This window comes from Protopterus annectens, chromosome 12.part0, assembly GCF_019279795.1.
Source record: "Protopterus annectens isolate FY-2018-M chromosome 12.part0, PAN1.0, whole genome shotgun sequence".
Classification (NCBI taxonomy): Eukaryota; Metazoa; Chordata; order Ceratodontiformes; family Protopteridae; genus Protopterus; species Protopterus annectens.
This window is the reverse complement of record NC_056746.1, coordinates 947,070,796-947,087,829: the sequence shown is the minus strand read 5'-3', so window position 1 is coordinate 947,087,829 and position 17,034 is coordinate 947,070,796. Positions and strand designations below refer to the sequence as shown.

Here is a 17,034-nt window from a genome sequence, read left to right as displayed (position 1 = left end):
CAGAAAACTTGTTTTTCAAACGCAATCAATCCTGTCCTGAGTGCCCTTATATTTAGGCTTACTCCTCTTAGTTTTTTTAAGTTACAAGTTTAAGGACGAATACATACAATGCTTAATAACCGAACTTAACCTATACAAATATTCCTCATCGTTAATTCTACTCAGAAAAACATACAAAGTGGTTCTGAGAGTTTTGGCAAGTACTTCGATTCTTTAACGGACATAAAACAACTTTCACCGATCTACCTCCCCCCACCTTTCTGAGTGTTACTGACATGTTGCGTGATTAATTACGCAGTATCCCTCCAGAGTACATAGTGTTTCTTTAAATGTTCAGCCTAACTGGAATCCATAGTAACTCGTACAACAACAACAAATTTAGGAACTTGACTACGACCATAAGACCAGCATGGCAGCAGGCACTTTTTCCAGTGAGCGTAACAACTAACTGATGACGCTCGATAGGAGGGACGACAAGGGCGGAGTTTCAGGCTGATCTCAGTTTGCAGGACTGCATTTCAGTCACTACGTCGCGGAGAAGCCGGCAAATAGTAACGTAAAGTTTGTCCTCTAGTCCAATTTCAAAGTTACAGAAAGGTGAAAATTGTCGGACCGCGGACAAAAATGAAAATCTGGGCTTCGGAGCATATTTTTAAGTAAGTGATGAAGTTGGGAAAAGAACATTCTGGAAGCTGTGTGTTCTTTCAGTGGTTGAAAGAATAAGAAGTATAATCGGTCGTTTCTTAACTTGGATTATTAAATGAGTAATAGTAAGTCCTAGAAGAACGATGGTGGAGTAAAGTTAAAGAGAAAAAGTTTCCTTATGAATTGCGTGTTTGGTGAAAATAAGTATCTGAGAGAGACGAGCACATGATTGAGGTTTAGTAGGTTATGACGCCTAGTAGTATAATGGGCCTGTCTGAGAATGAATCGTCATTTAATGTCATGCCTTTCCCCTCCCTCTATCCACGCTTTTTTCCCCTGCGACGATTCTGTAATGTTGCATAACTATTTAAAGATTTTAAGTCTGTGTAATGGTCTAATGTGCATAAGTTCGTTCACGTTGTGTGTTCTTTGTATACTGCGAAAAACACCGTTTTGTTTTTGTATGAGAAATGTGTTTCCTTCTCACGGTCAAGTTGGCTTATTTTACAGCTGTCAAAGTAGCTCCGGAGCCGATTGCAGTTGCACATAGAGATGTCCTTTATAACGTGTAAATGCAATAAAGCGTTCGCTTTTAACAACTAAATCTGTTTGGAGTTGTATAATATTTGTAAGTACATGTTCTGCCAAATTTTGTTTTGCGCAACATTTTAGTTTATCTAAGATTCCCAGAGAATTGGACTGCTCTCGTGACATTTTTAAGGTCACAGTCCTGGTACCAGCAAATAAGAGAGGAAAAAACTAGATAACATGAACTACGTTACAGTGAGTTATAGGATGGTTCAGGGCACAAGGCAGTAAGAAATCGGGTTAACGTGGGTGAACTACTTCGTAGCACCTCATGGGCAATTTAGTTTGTATTTGGATATACCAGGATGTGTAGCAGTAAGCAGAGCCCCCCGATGTGACGTGGGTTGACATTATTATAATGCCTGACATACATTTTTAAGGATATTAATGTTCCGGTGAAATATTGTATTTTTTTAAGACTGTAACATCTATCGATGGGTTATGCCCCCAAAAGGACTCATAAGGCCCTTGGTTTTAGCAGGAAGGCAGAAACACATTTGCTAGATGCGTGAGACCGTCTTTTGCTGACATTAAATCAGTAATGCCCGATATAAAGTTTCATTTATTTCCTTTAACTTTCTAATCGTGCTGTCAGTCTTCCTTTATTTCAAAGTGTCCCGAATGTAGAACACTTGCACAGCTTTCTAACATTTGAAATGTGAAGCTGACCGGGTGGTTATAATGCTACTTGATACTTATTGAGCATTTATGTGACAAATTAATAAGAGTATTGATATTCATGGTAAATACTTCATCTTAGCACTAAATGTGACGGAGCCTTTCATTGTGGAACAGTGAGGAAAGTGGGCATTTTTTAAGACTCAAAATGAGGAATGTTCCTCATAATGAGGTACGCTTAGAGGTATGAAGCACTTAGTCGTCACACGCTCACATCTGTATGTGGTATAATGCCTTCCTAAAGTAAGCAATTGCCTGTCATTGAATATTTGTGGTTTATAGATGCTATGCATTTAGTTTAGTATTTGCCTTTCTGTGACCCCAGAAGTCTATGTCCAGTTCCTAAAGGTCATTCTGTGAGACTTTATCCATTAATTGACTGGAGTACCTCCCACCGCCAAGCATACCTCTTGTATTTGGGGTCTGATCTTGTTAATATTTGTTGGGTTTTTTTTTTTTTTTGTGCCAAATCAGTGAAGATTCCCTGAAGACAGGAATTTGAGCTTCAGACTTTAGATCCTTCAGAATGCATTTGCTGGTAACTGAAAACTTTTTATTGTAGTAACTTAAAAGTTTATAAGAGCAATATTTAAAATATATTCCTATTTTTTTGGTTTTGTCCCACCTTTATTTTTGGCTTTGTCTAGATTTTTTGTGCTAAGAGGTTGAGAGCTAGGCTACCAAGGTCAAATATGATTGTTGGTTTTTACACCTTGATAAAGATTCAGTGGATTAGATTACTAGCTCAACCGTAGTGCAAACTATTCTTGACCTAGTACTTGCAATTTGTGTCATCATGCACAACTCTTCTTTGTAATTCTGATTACGTCAGGCCATAAGCTAGAAACGGATCTAACCCCACCCCCGGAAACCAGTTAATCAGTGTGCACTTTATGTTGAATAATCTCCTCAAATTTTATGAAGTCTCAAAATTCACTTATAACATCGCTACAGATATTGTCTGGGCATGTAGTTTTGAAATGGGAGTTTTATACCCACATAAATATATAGAATTGGAGATGTCAATAATGGATAAAACTGGACTCTGTGTGACTATTTAAGTGTTTGTGTGACTATAACGATTGAAGTGTAAGTTGAGCAGATATTTTGAAAAATACATCTATAGCAGTAAACTTTCATAGAATCCTAGGAAGTTACTAGACTAGTGGCCCATGGCCCTAGGGCTGTTAAAATATCGTCAAGATTGCGTTTGAAGAGGACCCTTGAGGTGCACTGTTTGACATGAAGTGGGAACGTGTCCAATAAAGCAGGGCCAGAGATTGCTTTTATATGCAAGGCAGAGATTGCTTCTGAGTAGTGTGTATGAAACTGAGTGACAGTGATTTCCAGGTGATCCACATAGGACAGATGCTGAAGACCTTGAATTTTCCTTGTCACGGACCTTTGTGGGTTCTTCAATTTTGCGGTGTCTCCAATTGCTTGGAAAGGTACATAGCAAAAGAGATGATGTAATCAATTTTTGGCCTGATGACGGAAGAGAAACTAGTCTTGTCAGAGTTGCTTAGGAACAAATAATCAAGCACTTGAATAAGATTTCAAGAAAAAGGCAAGAACTATATTAAGACTGTATTGTGATACCATAAGTATATAATGTTGAAAATCTAGTTTTATAGTACTGGGAGGTGGAAACTTTGGCTGCAAATTCCCCCCTCCTTTGACCACCATGTAGCAACAGTTGTTGGGGGGGGGGGGAAATGCTACTTGGCAAAGTGTTCGCCGAGGGACTATCCAGATCAGCCCTATCCAGATCAGCAACTGAGATTTCCCTTTGTATTCAGCACTGATCAAATCATAGTGTTCCTTTTGAGATGTACCTCTAGAAATCTCACAGTTGGAACGACCCCAGAGGTTCCTAAACATTATAAGTTCAAAATTCGTAAGCCTTATAGGCTCTTCATTGGAGACCTATGCCTTGCCTTCTGAGCAGTCAGGGACCCAGTAGTCCAAGATGACTTGTACATACGTAAATCAAGCAATTTTGCAAGTACTATAATGAGATCCGAACCTACTTCGGTAGATGGATAAATAAAGCGATATGAGAAGGATTATTCAGCCAGCCCCTCACCTCTAGGATAGCCTCCCCCTGCAGTAAAGCAGTGCGGCAGACTCTCATTTATTAAACAGGACCCGGATAATTGTTTGGTATAAATAAATTTCACCCAAGGCATGACTTGCATAGCTCTCCTTGAGGGCACATATACAGTCTTGGGTGGAAACTGGCCAAGTGAAATGGTCGCAAGAAGAGAAGTATTTTGAATGTGCTGTAAGAAAGCCTAAAAAATTGCAATGTCCGCTGCTTAACAGTTTATACCTAGAGTATTCTGCATGTTTGGTAAAGTTTCTGAGGAATATAGGTTAATAGGTTAGTACTAGGCTAACTGCCCTTATGGGCCATTTTTAAGCCGAGCAGTTTACCCCATGTCAGAATCAAACCCTGCATCTTGTGTTTCTAAGGTAAGCACCTTAACCATTATGCCAACCTTTCACCCCCATGGGGCATTGTTTTTATATTTTATTCCCCCCTCCCTCACATCTGTTAAGAGTACTCAATAAATTTACACCCACGGTGTGAAACCACTTGGGTGGCACAGTGGTGCAGCGGTTAGTGTTGCCGCACAACAAGAGGTTATTCGCTTTGATTTTTCAGCTGGGGTGCCTTCTATGTGGAGTCTGCATGTCCTCCCTGTGTTCACGTAGGTTTCCTCCCACATTACCAAGACATGCTGCAGGTGGATTGGACATTGTAAGTTGGCCCTGGGGGGGGGGGGTGTTTGTGTGTGCTTATACCTTCTGTGGAAACTTGAGCACTGGGCTGGCAACTCTACACAATAAAACTCTTCTGCCACTTGTCGCTCCCTTACAAAGTTAAAAGGCCTAAACAGTTGATTGAAGCTGAGCTGTCACCATATGTCAATGGAGGGATGAGCCCGATGCTTTATTCTTAAGAGGGTGGTGGGCATATTCTGTGTACTTCTGTGGTGTGCATGTACTACATGGGTAGTCTATTTTGCTTCAGTGATGTGCATGTAGTACTTGACTTTTTTTTTTTTTTTTTTGGCAGGGATGAAAAAAGTGAAATGGCTTACTTTCAGACAATTGTTTCATTCTTTTGAGTAGGGAATATGGCTGTTTTTTGGCATGGTAATTACAGAACATTTTGTATATCTTCAGAATTTTTTAGTTTAGCAAAAGCTTTGGTTTTCATACTTTGTGCATTGCTTATCTGCAGATTAAATTATATTGGAAGGATATATGTTTATGTAAATATTAATGCATGGCTTTTGTGGCCTTAAAATATATTGTGATGAGGTAGGGAGTGTGAAACCTGAAATGGTTTACTGAATTTTGACACAAAACGAGGCATCATTTAATGTAAGAATGTGTGTTGTGATATAGGTAGACTTTGAGCAGTGGAGTAATTTAAACTAGGCTTAACAATTTTTTTGACTGTGATTTATCTTGCTGTTTACTGTGGCAGTCATTAATCACAAGGCCAAATTTTTCTTTTCCCCTATCCCAGCCTTTTCGAATGATTTAAACAACCGTGTTTTCTTTAGGCTTGTTTTTGTTTGAGCAGTAAAGTATTTTTGAGTATTGATATTTGATATGTAACCTATCCTGGCTTTTCAGGAGTGTTCTGTTGCCTTTAGGATCATTTATTAAGCAGTAAATTGAGTGTTAGTTTGTAAATGTAGAGGGCCTCTTTTTTTAAGCCTGATTTTTATATAAAGTGTCCCTCTCTCTCTTTTTTTTTTTTTCTGTTTTACTGTCAAGCTAGTTGCTTCATCTAGCCATTTATTTAGACTCTCTTTATACCGACTGCCATTAGCTCATTTAGGATTGAGAGCTAATCAGCCCGTCTAAGTTAGAGGGCTTTTTTTTGTGTGTGCACATTATTTTTTCTTTTTACTTTGTTTATATATTTAAAAAAAAAAAAAAGAGGTTGCTTGTCCCTGCTCTAGTGTTTGTCCCATTTGTCCCTGCTCTAGTGTTTGTCCCATTTGTCCCTGCTCTAGTGTTTGTCCCATTTGTCCCTGCTCTAGTGTTTGTCCCATTTGTCCCTGCTCTAGTGTTTGTCCCGTTTGTCCCTGCTCTAGTGTGGTGTTCATCCAAGCTAGCTCCTTTTTACTTTGAGTTAAATGGCTTTTCCCCTTACAATTTAAATATGAAAAAACTTTAATTGTGGTGGTAAGTTGTGTTAACTGTTATGTCTAAACAGCCAAAAGATACTAAACCCTCGGGGGTTTCGAAGTGCTCTCAGAAGATGTCAGTAACTGGGCATATTGTGTGTACTGCCTTGGAGCAGTACACTTGAGTCCTGTTATATTTGCTATTTGTTTAGCTCCAGAGCTGTTCTTGAAAGAATAAGTTGATGATTAAGGGATTGTTAGACTTCTTCTCAGAGACCATAGGAGAAGGTCAGAGTCCTACAAAACATACCACTTCCCCTTCTAAATCTGGAAAAGATCCTCATCTACTTCATTGGATCACTCTGAACCGACTAAGAAATTGCCAAAGATTTCCTCACCAGACCCGAAATCTGTCTATCAAGAAACCATCCACCTCGGCTCCTTCAGTATTGGAACAGTTGGTTTTGCAAGGTCAGATCCGGTCTCCAGTGCTAGAGCTGGTTTCTCTGGCATTAAGATCGCCAATTTTGCAAGCTTCGATCTCCTGCTCTGTCCTCTTGATCCTCCAGGAGCCTTTCAAATAAGGATGTGGATCGTGTGGTGCGAAGATTTTTAAGGACACTGGTGCTGGCCAAAATTTTTTTGGAGCCAATCCAGGGGGGTTTGGAACAGTCTAGACTTGTCCTGTCACCATCGATTCCTCCTCCGACCCGGAATGCATGAAGATGATCATAGTAGAACCGTCAGAGCAGAGACCTATTCCAGGATCTTCTGCCCTAACTACCGCTCCGACGTCTTGGTGCCGTCTGAGGTTGGGGAGTCTTAAGAGCCGACGTTCTCTAGTCTGGTCTGGGGAGGACAGTCTGATCCGGCATGGGTAAGCTTGGCTCCTACATCAGCCTCAGAGCCAACCCTTTGGTACCAGGGATGTCTTCTAGCTCTTTGGAGCTTCCTCAGGTCATGGGTGGGGTGTCTTTGAGGTGATAACACTGTCCCCTTGGGCAGCTCCACTCTCAGATCCAGCCATTCCTCCCCTAAAGGCACCGGTGTCTGTCTCAGCACAATCACATCCACACGGATCCGGAGACCCATAACCTCAGTATGCCCCATTGGGTGAACCCCTGTGTTCAGAAGGGTATTCTTGAGGTTTCAGAACAGGTCCCTCAAGAGATTATACAAGAAAAAGCATCTGAACTCCCCAGAGGAGTCTGTCACACCTGACACAGACTTGGATGAGTCCGAAGGGTCCCAGCAATCACCTTCCTGAGGGTGTCTCCTTTGCAGGAATCCTAGAAATACGTAAGCAAAGAGGTGGCTGGAATCCCATCAACCTTCTGAGGAGTCTGTCTACCTGAAGGCTTTTGGGTCTCACCTTCCCCCACTTGGGTGTGTCTGACTTTCGATGAGCTCATAGGCCTAGTGGGAGACTCCAGACTCAGTGGAGCCCGTCTCTGAGGCCAAACAAATTCATCACATCCCCCAAGGATAAAACTTTCCGTATAAAAGGTGTCCCGGTAGATGCTATGGTGGTGGCAGCGGCCACCAAGAAGGCAGTCTGAGACGTCTTCTGTGTTCATCCTCTGAACAAAGTCTTGTACAGTGGACAGATAAGGAATGCAAACCTTCTCTTCAGCACCAGCCAAACTCTCAGCTAAGACCTACCCATAATTCCCCTCTCCTAGTTACTCCAGATCTCGTTTGCCACATTCCTAGTCAGACGTGCTAGCCATCTCTCTCAAAGCCAAGTAGAAAATTGTCGTTTTTAAGATGGTTTCTCTAAAAAAATTTTATTTGGCCTTTTTTCACGGTAGTCTATAACCTAATTCTATTCCCTATCCCTTTACCTTGGTAATTTTTAATTTCTACCATTATTGCTACTGTCCCTGTCTCCTGCCTTCGACAGGCCCTTCCTTACCATCGTTGGTATTCTCAACTTTTTCTCTTCCTTATTTTGTTTTTTCTATAGGATAGCCTTGTTGCCTTACTATGTCAGACAAAGCCAAGTTGGTTTAAACAGTGTGACAAGTGTGGGCGTAAGATGCCTGACTCTGATAAACATGCTTGTCTGCTGTTTGGGCATGGATCATATTAAAGCTGACTGTGACATCTGTGCTAGTCTTAGTAATCGTACACTAGCAGAACGTAAAAATAAGCTTATTTTAAAAGGTTTAATCAAGGCACCTTTTTCGGAGGCTCCATCTGGGTCAGAGGTCTCACCCCCTCCAAAGACCAATAAACATAAGGAAAAATGGAGTCACTCCGTTCCTGCATGTCTGTTACAGAACAGAGTCTGCTCTGTGCTTCGGTGACCGCAGCGCAGACCTCTTGGGCACCAGGCTCTGTATCTTCTCTGTCGGTGCCGTCCATGATATTCGCCCCTATTTCGGTTCCACCCTCGGCACCATAGACTTCGGTGCCGTCCTTGGATCAGACATTGGCTCTGACTACCTGCTTCGGCACCATCCCCGGTCATGGTGCCGACAGTTTCTTCGGCTCCAAAACTCAAATATCTGCCAAGGGCAAGATACTCTCCAATGACCCTTTTTTGGGGCAGAGGTTTAGCCTCTTTCTAGAAAGACCTGATTCTCCTTCAGCAGCATTCTTTAGATCCACTAGGAGTTTTTCCTGAATTAGCTCTAGTGTGGGTTGTGGACCAGCTTTTGGCAGCTAGGGGATTGCCCATTCTAATTGGACCTTCAGTCCCACTTGGCGTGGAATCTTTTACTACATCTTCCCCTGTTTTATCCTCCAGCCTCTACCCAGATCTCGGAACCGATGTCCACTCCATTGCATATTGTCTCTGCTCCGAGCAGTTTTTCCCCTGTCTGTACCGACCACCCTTGCTACATCGGCTCCGGTGGAGCCGATGCTCTCTCAGAGCAGTACTTGGATCGTCTGTACCTTGGTACCTAGCCTGGTGCCTGTTTTCTCGCTGGTGTCATCTATGTCCACAGCTCCTAGTCCTCTCAGAGCTCCTCACCTGGAGGTGAGCTACTCTGGGTGGGTTGTGACTATGGTTCCTAGGTTGTCCTTCCCAGTTCCGGACCCCTATGCCTCCTCGGGCAAGCCTGCTGTCCAGGGGATGGGGGAGAGTCCTTCACTCGAAGGCTCGCAGTCAGCATTAATGACATTTAGTATGAGCCCCCCCCCCCCCCAGCATGCACCTCTCCCCTCTGTTTCGGGACCCTGGGCATGGGAGTCGCAAGAACCCCCTTTGAAGGGAATGCCTTCTCTGGAGTCCTCGGAAGATCCCACTGGGGAGCCACCCCGGAAGAAATGGTGCAAGAGGAAGCACCTTGATTCCCCAGAGGATTCCATCACCGAAAGACGCTGATGAGGAGGAAGGGTCCCCACAGTCTCCCCCAGACTACGTCTCATTCAGAGACCCTCTCGAAATCCCCAAGCAGTGGGGAGACTGTCTTCTAACCCTTCTGAGGAATATGTGTTCTTTCAGTCCTTCCGTGCCCAACCATTTACTTCCTGGGTGACCCCACCAGCAGATGACCTTGTTCAGCTCATATGCAGCGTGCCTGGAAGGTCCCGAACAATGTAGAACCTGTCCCCCGGAGGGCAGACAGAATTTTATCTACATCTGAAGACCAGCCCAACTGGTCCAAGCAGTTGACAGTTGATTCTTATGATTGTGGTGGTGGCCACCAAGAGGGAACTGGCAGAAGATTGTTCCACTGTCCATCCTCCAAACAGGGAGTCCCGGACCATGGACAGACTAGGGAGGCGGACCTATGCTTCATTGACTTTTGCCATTCAATCGCTGAACTATTTGGCACACTTGTCTCTCCTCCAAAGAGACATAATTTCCGAAATGTCTTCCTCTTTGGGGGTACTGCATGATGAGGTGCGTGATACTGTCGCCTCGCAGCTAGCTACCCTTGAATCCATCTGTAACTCCTCGATGTGTTTTGATATCTCACACCACTGAGGGGGGCAGCTCGAGCTACCACATCAGGCATTGTCATGAGACCTAATGCTTGGTTGTGTGACTTCGCAGACCCCTTTAAATTCTTCCTTCGTCAATGCACCTGTCAATGAATCTGCACTTTTTGGACCCAAAGTACGAGACACAGTTGCATGTAGTGAGCAAGACCTTGTCTGCTGTGGGCATACGCTTTTCCAACCCCCAGAAGTCCTACTCCAGGAACCAGAAGGGAGGAAAACTGTGGTTCAAAAAATCCCAAAGATCTTTTCGTGACACTTGTGGTGAACAATACCCCCCCCCCCCCCCCCCCAGGCAGAGGGGGCAACTCGTATGGAAGACGCCTCTTTCGGAGTAGAGGGGGTCCGCATAACCAGGGCACTAGAGATTCTTTCTCTGGATGACCCTACCAGTGCTCCTCCTGAGTAGCGGCCCGATTTGCTTTCCTCTGGAAGCAGTCGGGTCATTTTTCTGTGCACCTACCAGCCTGGCATCTTACTACCGATGTTTTGTTTGGGTGCAGCGAATAATATCCAGAGGCTACCAAATACCATTTGATTTAATTCCCAGACCTGTCAAACGAATGCCTGATGTACCACCAATCCGAGGGAATTGGCCTTAGAAATAGAAAAGCTGCTAAAGAGAGTCATCCAACCAGTACCACCAGACCAGGCAGGATCCAGGCTTTATTTTATTTATTTATTTTTTTGGCACAAAAAAAAAAAACAGGGGACTAAGACCAATCCTGGATCTCAGCCTATTGAACAAATTTATCAAACCTCACAAAATTCCGAATGGTCAAAGTACAGTCCATTCTTCCCTTCCTAGGGAGGGACAACTGGATGTGCTGTATAGATCTCCAGGACGTGTACTACCAAATAAAGATGGAGCACTGCTCTCGGAGGTTTCTCCGCTTCCGGCTGGGAGCCAATCACTACCAGTTCAGGACACTGCCATTCGGTCTCTCGACAGTCCCTTGAGTGTTCACCAGATGTATGGCAGTTGGGTAGCTCATCTTCTTCAATTACAAGGATTCCAGGTGTTTCCGTATGTAGTCTCCTTACCGCTCCGACCAGAAATGTCCTAGTCCGCAGCCCCTCTTACACTCAAGGTCTTGCTCTTCGCTTGGGGATTACAATCAACAAGGACAAATCTCAAATGTTCCCAACGAAGACACTGGAATTTATTGGATTGATCTTCTACATAACATCCTGTCAAGCTTCTCTTCCCCCCTCACAGGCTTTCAAAAATAAGACACCAAATCCAAGACCTTCTTCCTCAGACCTATGTACCAGCACGTCTTGTACTGCAACTCTTAGGCTCCATGGCAGCTGCCATTACGTTAGTACCACTGGCGAGACTGCACATCAGAATCCTGCAGTGGCTCATTTCCACACAATGGTTGTTTTTAACTCGCCCACTGGACCACATGATATGTTGCAAGGAAGAAATGCTATGGTGGATGAAGCTACAAACGAATCTTTGGTGTCGACTGTTCTGTCTTCCCCAGCCCACGGACACTTCCCTGTTAGGGTGGGGGGGGGCATTTCCAGGGAAAGACTGTCCAAGGCACCTGGTCCCCTCATGGAGGTCAATTTGCACATAAATGTCCTGAAACTGAGGGCAGTTCTCTTAGCGTTGCAAGCGTTCCATGCTTCCCTACCCTCTGGGACCATTGCAGTTCAGTCAGACAACATGTCGTCTGGTAGATCAACAAGCAAGGCGGAACCAGGTCTTGCCCCCTGTGTCGGGAAGCCATGAGGATTTGGCACTGGGCGATAGCTTCCAACTGCTTTCTTATAGTAACACACATTCCTGGGATTTCCAACATTATTGCAGACAGTCTGAACAGGAACATCCTGATGCCTCGCGAGTGGTCCCTCAACCCTGTAACAGCGGATCGGATCTTCCAACTCTGGGGCAAGCCTTGCTGCGATCTGTTTGCTTCCCCCCCCTAAACTACAAATGCAGAAGCTACTTTGCCTTGATTTCCTCCCCCCTCAGGGGGAACCACTGAGGGACACTCTAATGCGCGATTGGCCTCTGGGTCTTCTATATGCCGTTCCCCTCATTCCAAAATTTCTCCAGAAAAACGGCTGAGAAGCAAAGTGATCCTCTTTGTCCCCTACTGGTCCTGTCAAGTCTGGTTTCCTTTTCTGTGGCCCCATCTGATTCACAGCCCGTGAATCCTGGATCATTCCCAAGACCGGTTATCTCATCCTCTGGGACTGATTGATCTGAACCTCCACAGTCTCGAGCTCCCAGCTTGGTTCTCCACTTCCAGTAATTGCCAGGCTGCCTGACATCCTATCTCCTCTTGGTGAAATTCTTCTGGCTTCACACAAACCTTCAAGCAGGAATTATTCTAGTAAATGGACTAGGTTCTCTATGTGGGCCAAGGATCAGAACTTGGATCCTTTCTCTATGCCTATTCAAAAGATCCTACAGTACCAGACTACTCTTTTACATGCAGGAGCTTCAGCAGTGATCATCACTGTACATTTAGCAGCCATCGCCAATTTTCATAATGGTCTTGATGATTCTTCGATTGTCACATCGCCTGACATTTTTGAAAGGAGTATTGCATGTTAAACCTCTGGTCAAGCCTCCCTTAGAACCCTGGGACTTGACTTTTGTATTTCAGTCTCACAGGTCCTCCTTTCGAGCCCTTTGACTCAAAAGCTAAAACTTTAAAATTTTTTCATGGAAAAACTTACTTCTAGTAGCACTTGCCTCAGCGAGAAGAGTATCCGAGCTGCAGGCCTTGGTGTCAAGAGACCTTACTTGACCTTCCACACGGATAGGGTGTCCCTTCGTACTGACCCCTCTTTCTTGCCCAAGGTCATTTCTGGATTTTCCATTCCTGCCAGTTTTCTTCCCTCAGCATTCTAATAGAGGGAGTACCTTTTGCACACCCTTGATGTGCATCGGCAGCTAGCTTTGTTGCTGTTTGGACAGGACTAAATCTTTCAGGAAAACAGATCAATTGTTTGTGGCCTTTGCAGGGCCCAGATTGGATAAACCTGTTTCCAAAGTGACTTTATCCTCCTGGCTTAGAAATGTCATTACCTTTATCTACCAACAGAAATGTCATTACCTTTATCTACCAACAGGATAAGCTGTCCTTACCTTCCAGAATAAAGGCTCATTCTACCAGATCTATGGCTACTTCTGTAGCATTTCATTCCAGAGCATCTATGAATGATGTCTGCACAGCAGCCACTTGGGCAAGACCTCATACCTTTATCTCTCATTAGAAATTGGATTTGGCCTTCAGGGTACTAGCATCTTTCGGTTCTATGGTGCTAAGGAATATCTTTCCTTAGGGCCACCCAGGACTCAAGTAGCTGGGGACTCTGTCCTAATAGTAATTAATGAACAAAGATTTACAACATCAGACATTGTCTTACCATAACATTCCATCTGTTGTAGATCTTTGTTCATTCATTACTTCCTGGACTCCTGGTGGACTTTAGGAACTCTTGGTTAGGGTATTTGCACAGAGCGAGCCTTCTATCATTTTTTTTTTTCTATTACTACGTCTATTATATAGGGATGGACAAACTTGATCTGGAGTAACTAGGAGAGGGGCATTATGGGTAGGTCTTAGCTGAGAGTTTTTGGCTGGTGCGAGCTTGGAAACGGCTGTATCGGTTCCGAGGACAGAACTGAGGTCCTAATAGTAATGAATGAACAAAGATCTACAACACGGATGGAATGTTATGGTAAGACACAACTTCTTTTTCCCAGCTCTCCACCTTAAATTCAGTGGCAAACTCCTCCATGAGACTTATTTCCTATGCAGCTGATGGAGTGAGTAGGGCAGCGGGTTCAGGAATTTCCCTGAGAAGGCATTCCTGGATGCGCTTGTGTAGCTTGGCAGAGCCCTTTAAGTCTTCCTTAACATCCCCTTCAATGGCTCATCCTTGTTCGGGCCTAAAGTCAAAGACACACTAACCAGGTGAACAGAAACGAGAAACTCTCTCTGCCATAGAAGTTTGTTTTTCCCTACCATCTAGACCTTATGTGGTTTCGAAAATCCTAGGGGGGAGTTCAAGACACATGTAGTGATCTTTTCCCCCAAGGGCAGAGGGGAAAGCAATAATGGAAGATGCCGGCCATGTGGCAGAGGAGGTCTGCAAAACCAGGGTGACATGGAATCCTTCCCTGGCAACCCCTTTCAGCACTCCTGAAAGGAGACCCGTCTGTCCATCTCTGGAGGCAGTCGGGGGGGGGGGGGGTCGCTTGTCTTTGTACCCAGAAGCTTGGCTAAAACTCTCAAAAGACAAATGGGTCCAAAGCATAGTATCCAGAGGCTACTCCATACCCTTTTCCTTTCCTGCTCCACATTGGAAGTTCCACCCACAGAAACAAGCAACGCTAGAAATACAGAGGTTGCTAGAAAAGAGTCATCCATATAGTCACACAGACCAGATAGGATCTGGAACTTACTCGGGGTTCTTTTTTAGTTCCAAAGAAAACGGGGGACTGGAAACCCATCCTGGATGTCAGCAAGCTGAACAAGGCAGTAAAAAAAAGTCTGTTCCAGATAGTGACACTGCAGTCACTTCTCCCTTTTCTGGGAAAAGACAATTGGATGTGTTCTGTTTATGTCCAGGATGTGTATTACCACATACAAATGGACAGACTGTCCAGGAGTTATTTGTGTGTTCGGCTGGGAGCCCGTCACTACCAGTTTCGAGCTCTGCCCCTTGGTCAAAACACAGCCTCCATGGTGTTCACCAAATGTATGGCAGTAGTTATGGCTCACCTGAGATGTTTAGGATTCAAAGTGTTTCTGTATCTAGACTGGCTCCTAACCGCCACCACTGAGCATCTACTCAAAAGCAAGAGACACCACATTGCAACTCTGCTTTCGCTTAGGGATCACAATAAATCATGAAAAATCTGCCTTATTGCCATCTCAGCATATCGTCTTTTATAGGAGCATATCTAGATACCACAAAAATGATGATGGTAAAGGTTCCCCCAGAAAGAGTTCACACCCTTCGTCCGGTTTTAATCCTTCTGTTCAACAAAAAGGTTCAAGCAAGAACAGTTCTAAAAGTGCTGGGTACCATGGCAGCAGCATTATATGTAATCCCATTAGCGTGACTACACGTGAGAATTCTTCAGTGACTGCTGTTCGCTCAGTGGTCCATGCAGGAACTGTCCAAGTCCCACCAAATTATAGTTATGGAATCTTGGAGGAAAGGCCTTCATTGGTGATTTCACTCCACTCAAGTGACCTTAGGTCGACCCTTTGTTCTTCCTCGGCCTACAGCCACAGTGACAATGGATGCTTCCCTGATGGGGGGGGCATTGTCCGGGAAGGATGGTACAGGGCACTTGGCAAGAGCACTAGGCCCACTTGCATATCAGTGTCCTAGAGATGAGTGGTGGTTTAGTATTTCAGGCATTTCAAGATTCTCTTCTGCTAGGAATGATTGCAATACTGCAATGCGTGTGGTATATAAACAAACCAGGGGGAACCAGATCTTACCCCCTCTGCCCGGGAGGCCCTGAGAGTATGGCAGTGGATGACCTCTTCCCAAAGCTTTCTGGTAGCAACGCACATCCCAGGGAAGTCCAACGTGATGGCAGCCAAACTCATCAGGGTAATTCTGATGCCTCCCGAGTGGTCCCGCAAACAAGACCTAGCGGATATGATTTTCCGAAAATGGGGCCAGCCTTGCTGTGACCTTTTTGCCATGTCCATGCACTCCAAATGCAGCAGCTGCTTTGCCCTAATCCCCCCGCCGGAAGAGCCTGCAAGGGATGCACTTGCACATGATTGGCCCTCAGGTCTCCTCTATGCCTTTCCTCCTTTCCCATTGATACCCAAAGTTCTTCAGAAAGCCAGCACATTGGGAAGGACCTTAATGCTTGTTGCCTCTTACTGGCCTCACCAAATCTGGTTCCCTTTCATGTGGCCTCATATTTTCAGGAGGAGCCTTGGATTCTGGACCCAGTTCCGGACCTTCTGACCCATCCGTCAGGAATGCTCCAGCCATCAAGTCAAACCCTCAAGTTGACAGCCTGGCTCTTCCTAATCCAAACCTAGCCAGGCTACAGACCTTTCACTTTTCAGTGCAGCATGTCCTAATATCTTCTTATAAAGCTTCTACGAGAAAAGTATGTCAGTAAATGGGAAAAGATTTTCCTCCTGGGCATTAGTCATATTGACCCCTTCTCTACACCTATATCTTCCATACTGGAGTTCTTAGTAAAGCTGTTTCATGATTGGGCAGCTGCAGCTACTATTAAAAGTCCAATTAGCAGTGATCTGTAATTTCCATTTGGGAGAAGCTGTGCCTAATGTTAGGTCCCACAGACTTTGCAAAGCCTTTTTAAGCGGAAGTAATCTGTTAAGACTGCCCGGTAAATCACTTATACCCTCATGGAACCTGAATTTTGTTTTATCCCGTTTGATCCCCCCCCCCCCCTTTGAACCTGCATCATCTGTGAATTGAAGTTCTTAACCTGGAAGATAATTTTCTTAATAGCTATCACTTCAGCTAGGAGATTTTTGGAGCTAAAAGCATGGTCTATCAAACCCCCATTTATGCTATTCTACAAGGATAGTCTCTCTCCGCACAAATCCGTCCTTTCTGCAAAAAGTGTGCTCAGAATCCAACTTAAACAATTCATAGACTTGCCACCACCCCCCCCCCCCAATGTATGACAATAAGGCAGAATATATGTTACACCATCTAGATGTACACACAAAATTACGTTTCTGCCTGCCCAGAACAAAGGACTTTAGAAAGGCTGCCCAATTATTTGTCCTTTTCGGATTGCAAAAGAGGTGCTCCAGTTAAAAAGGTCACTCTCTCCAGGTGGTTGTCAGATTGCATTGCATTCACCTACCAGTCCCAAAAATGCAAATAACTTCCTGATGAAGTAAAAGGCCACTATTTGAGCCATCTTCTGCTTTTTGGGCCAGACTGCCAATTGATACCATTTGTGTGTTGCAGCAACATGGGCAAGTCCCTCGTACCTTTACTCGTTACAAAGTTGATTTGGCCTACAGGGACG

At 44.5% G+C, this 17,034-nt stretch overlaps 1 protein-coding gene across 2 annotated transcripts in view; it reads left to right on the top strand.

Annotated features, from left to right (window-relative positions):
• The first annotated feature begins 462 nt into the window (after positions 1-462).
• PRELID3B (PRELI domain containing 3B) overlaps positions 463-17,034 on the top strand; it is a 207,061-nt gene continuing 190,489 nt past the window's right edge. Inside the window, exon 1 of one of the 2 annotated variants that reach the window (XM_044089978.1) lies at positions 463-656. In XM_044089978.1, coding sequence (XP_043945913.1) covers positions 625-656 — 32 coding nt within the window. In that variant the 5' untranslated portion in view covers positions 463-624. Of the gene's footprint in view, positions 657-1,096; positions 1,274-17,034 lie in introns of those variants that run through there. The other variant, XM_044089979.1, reaches the window with a different exon arrangement.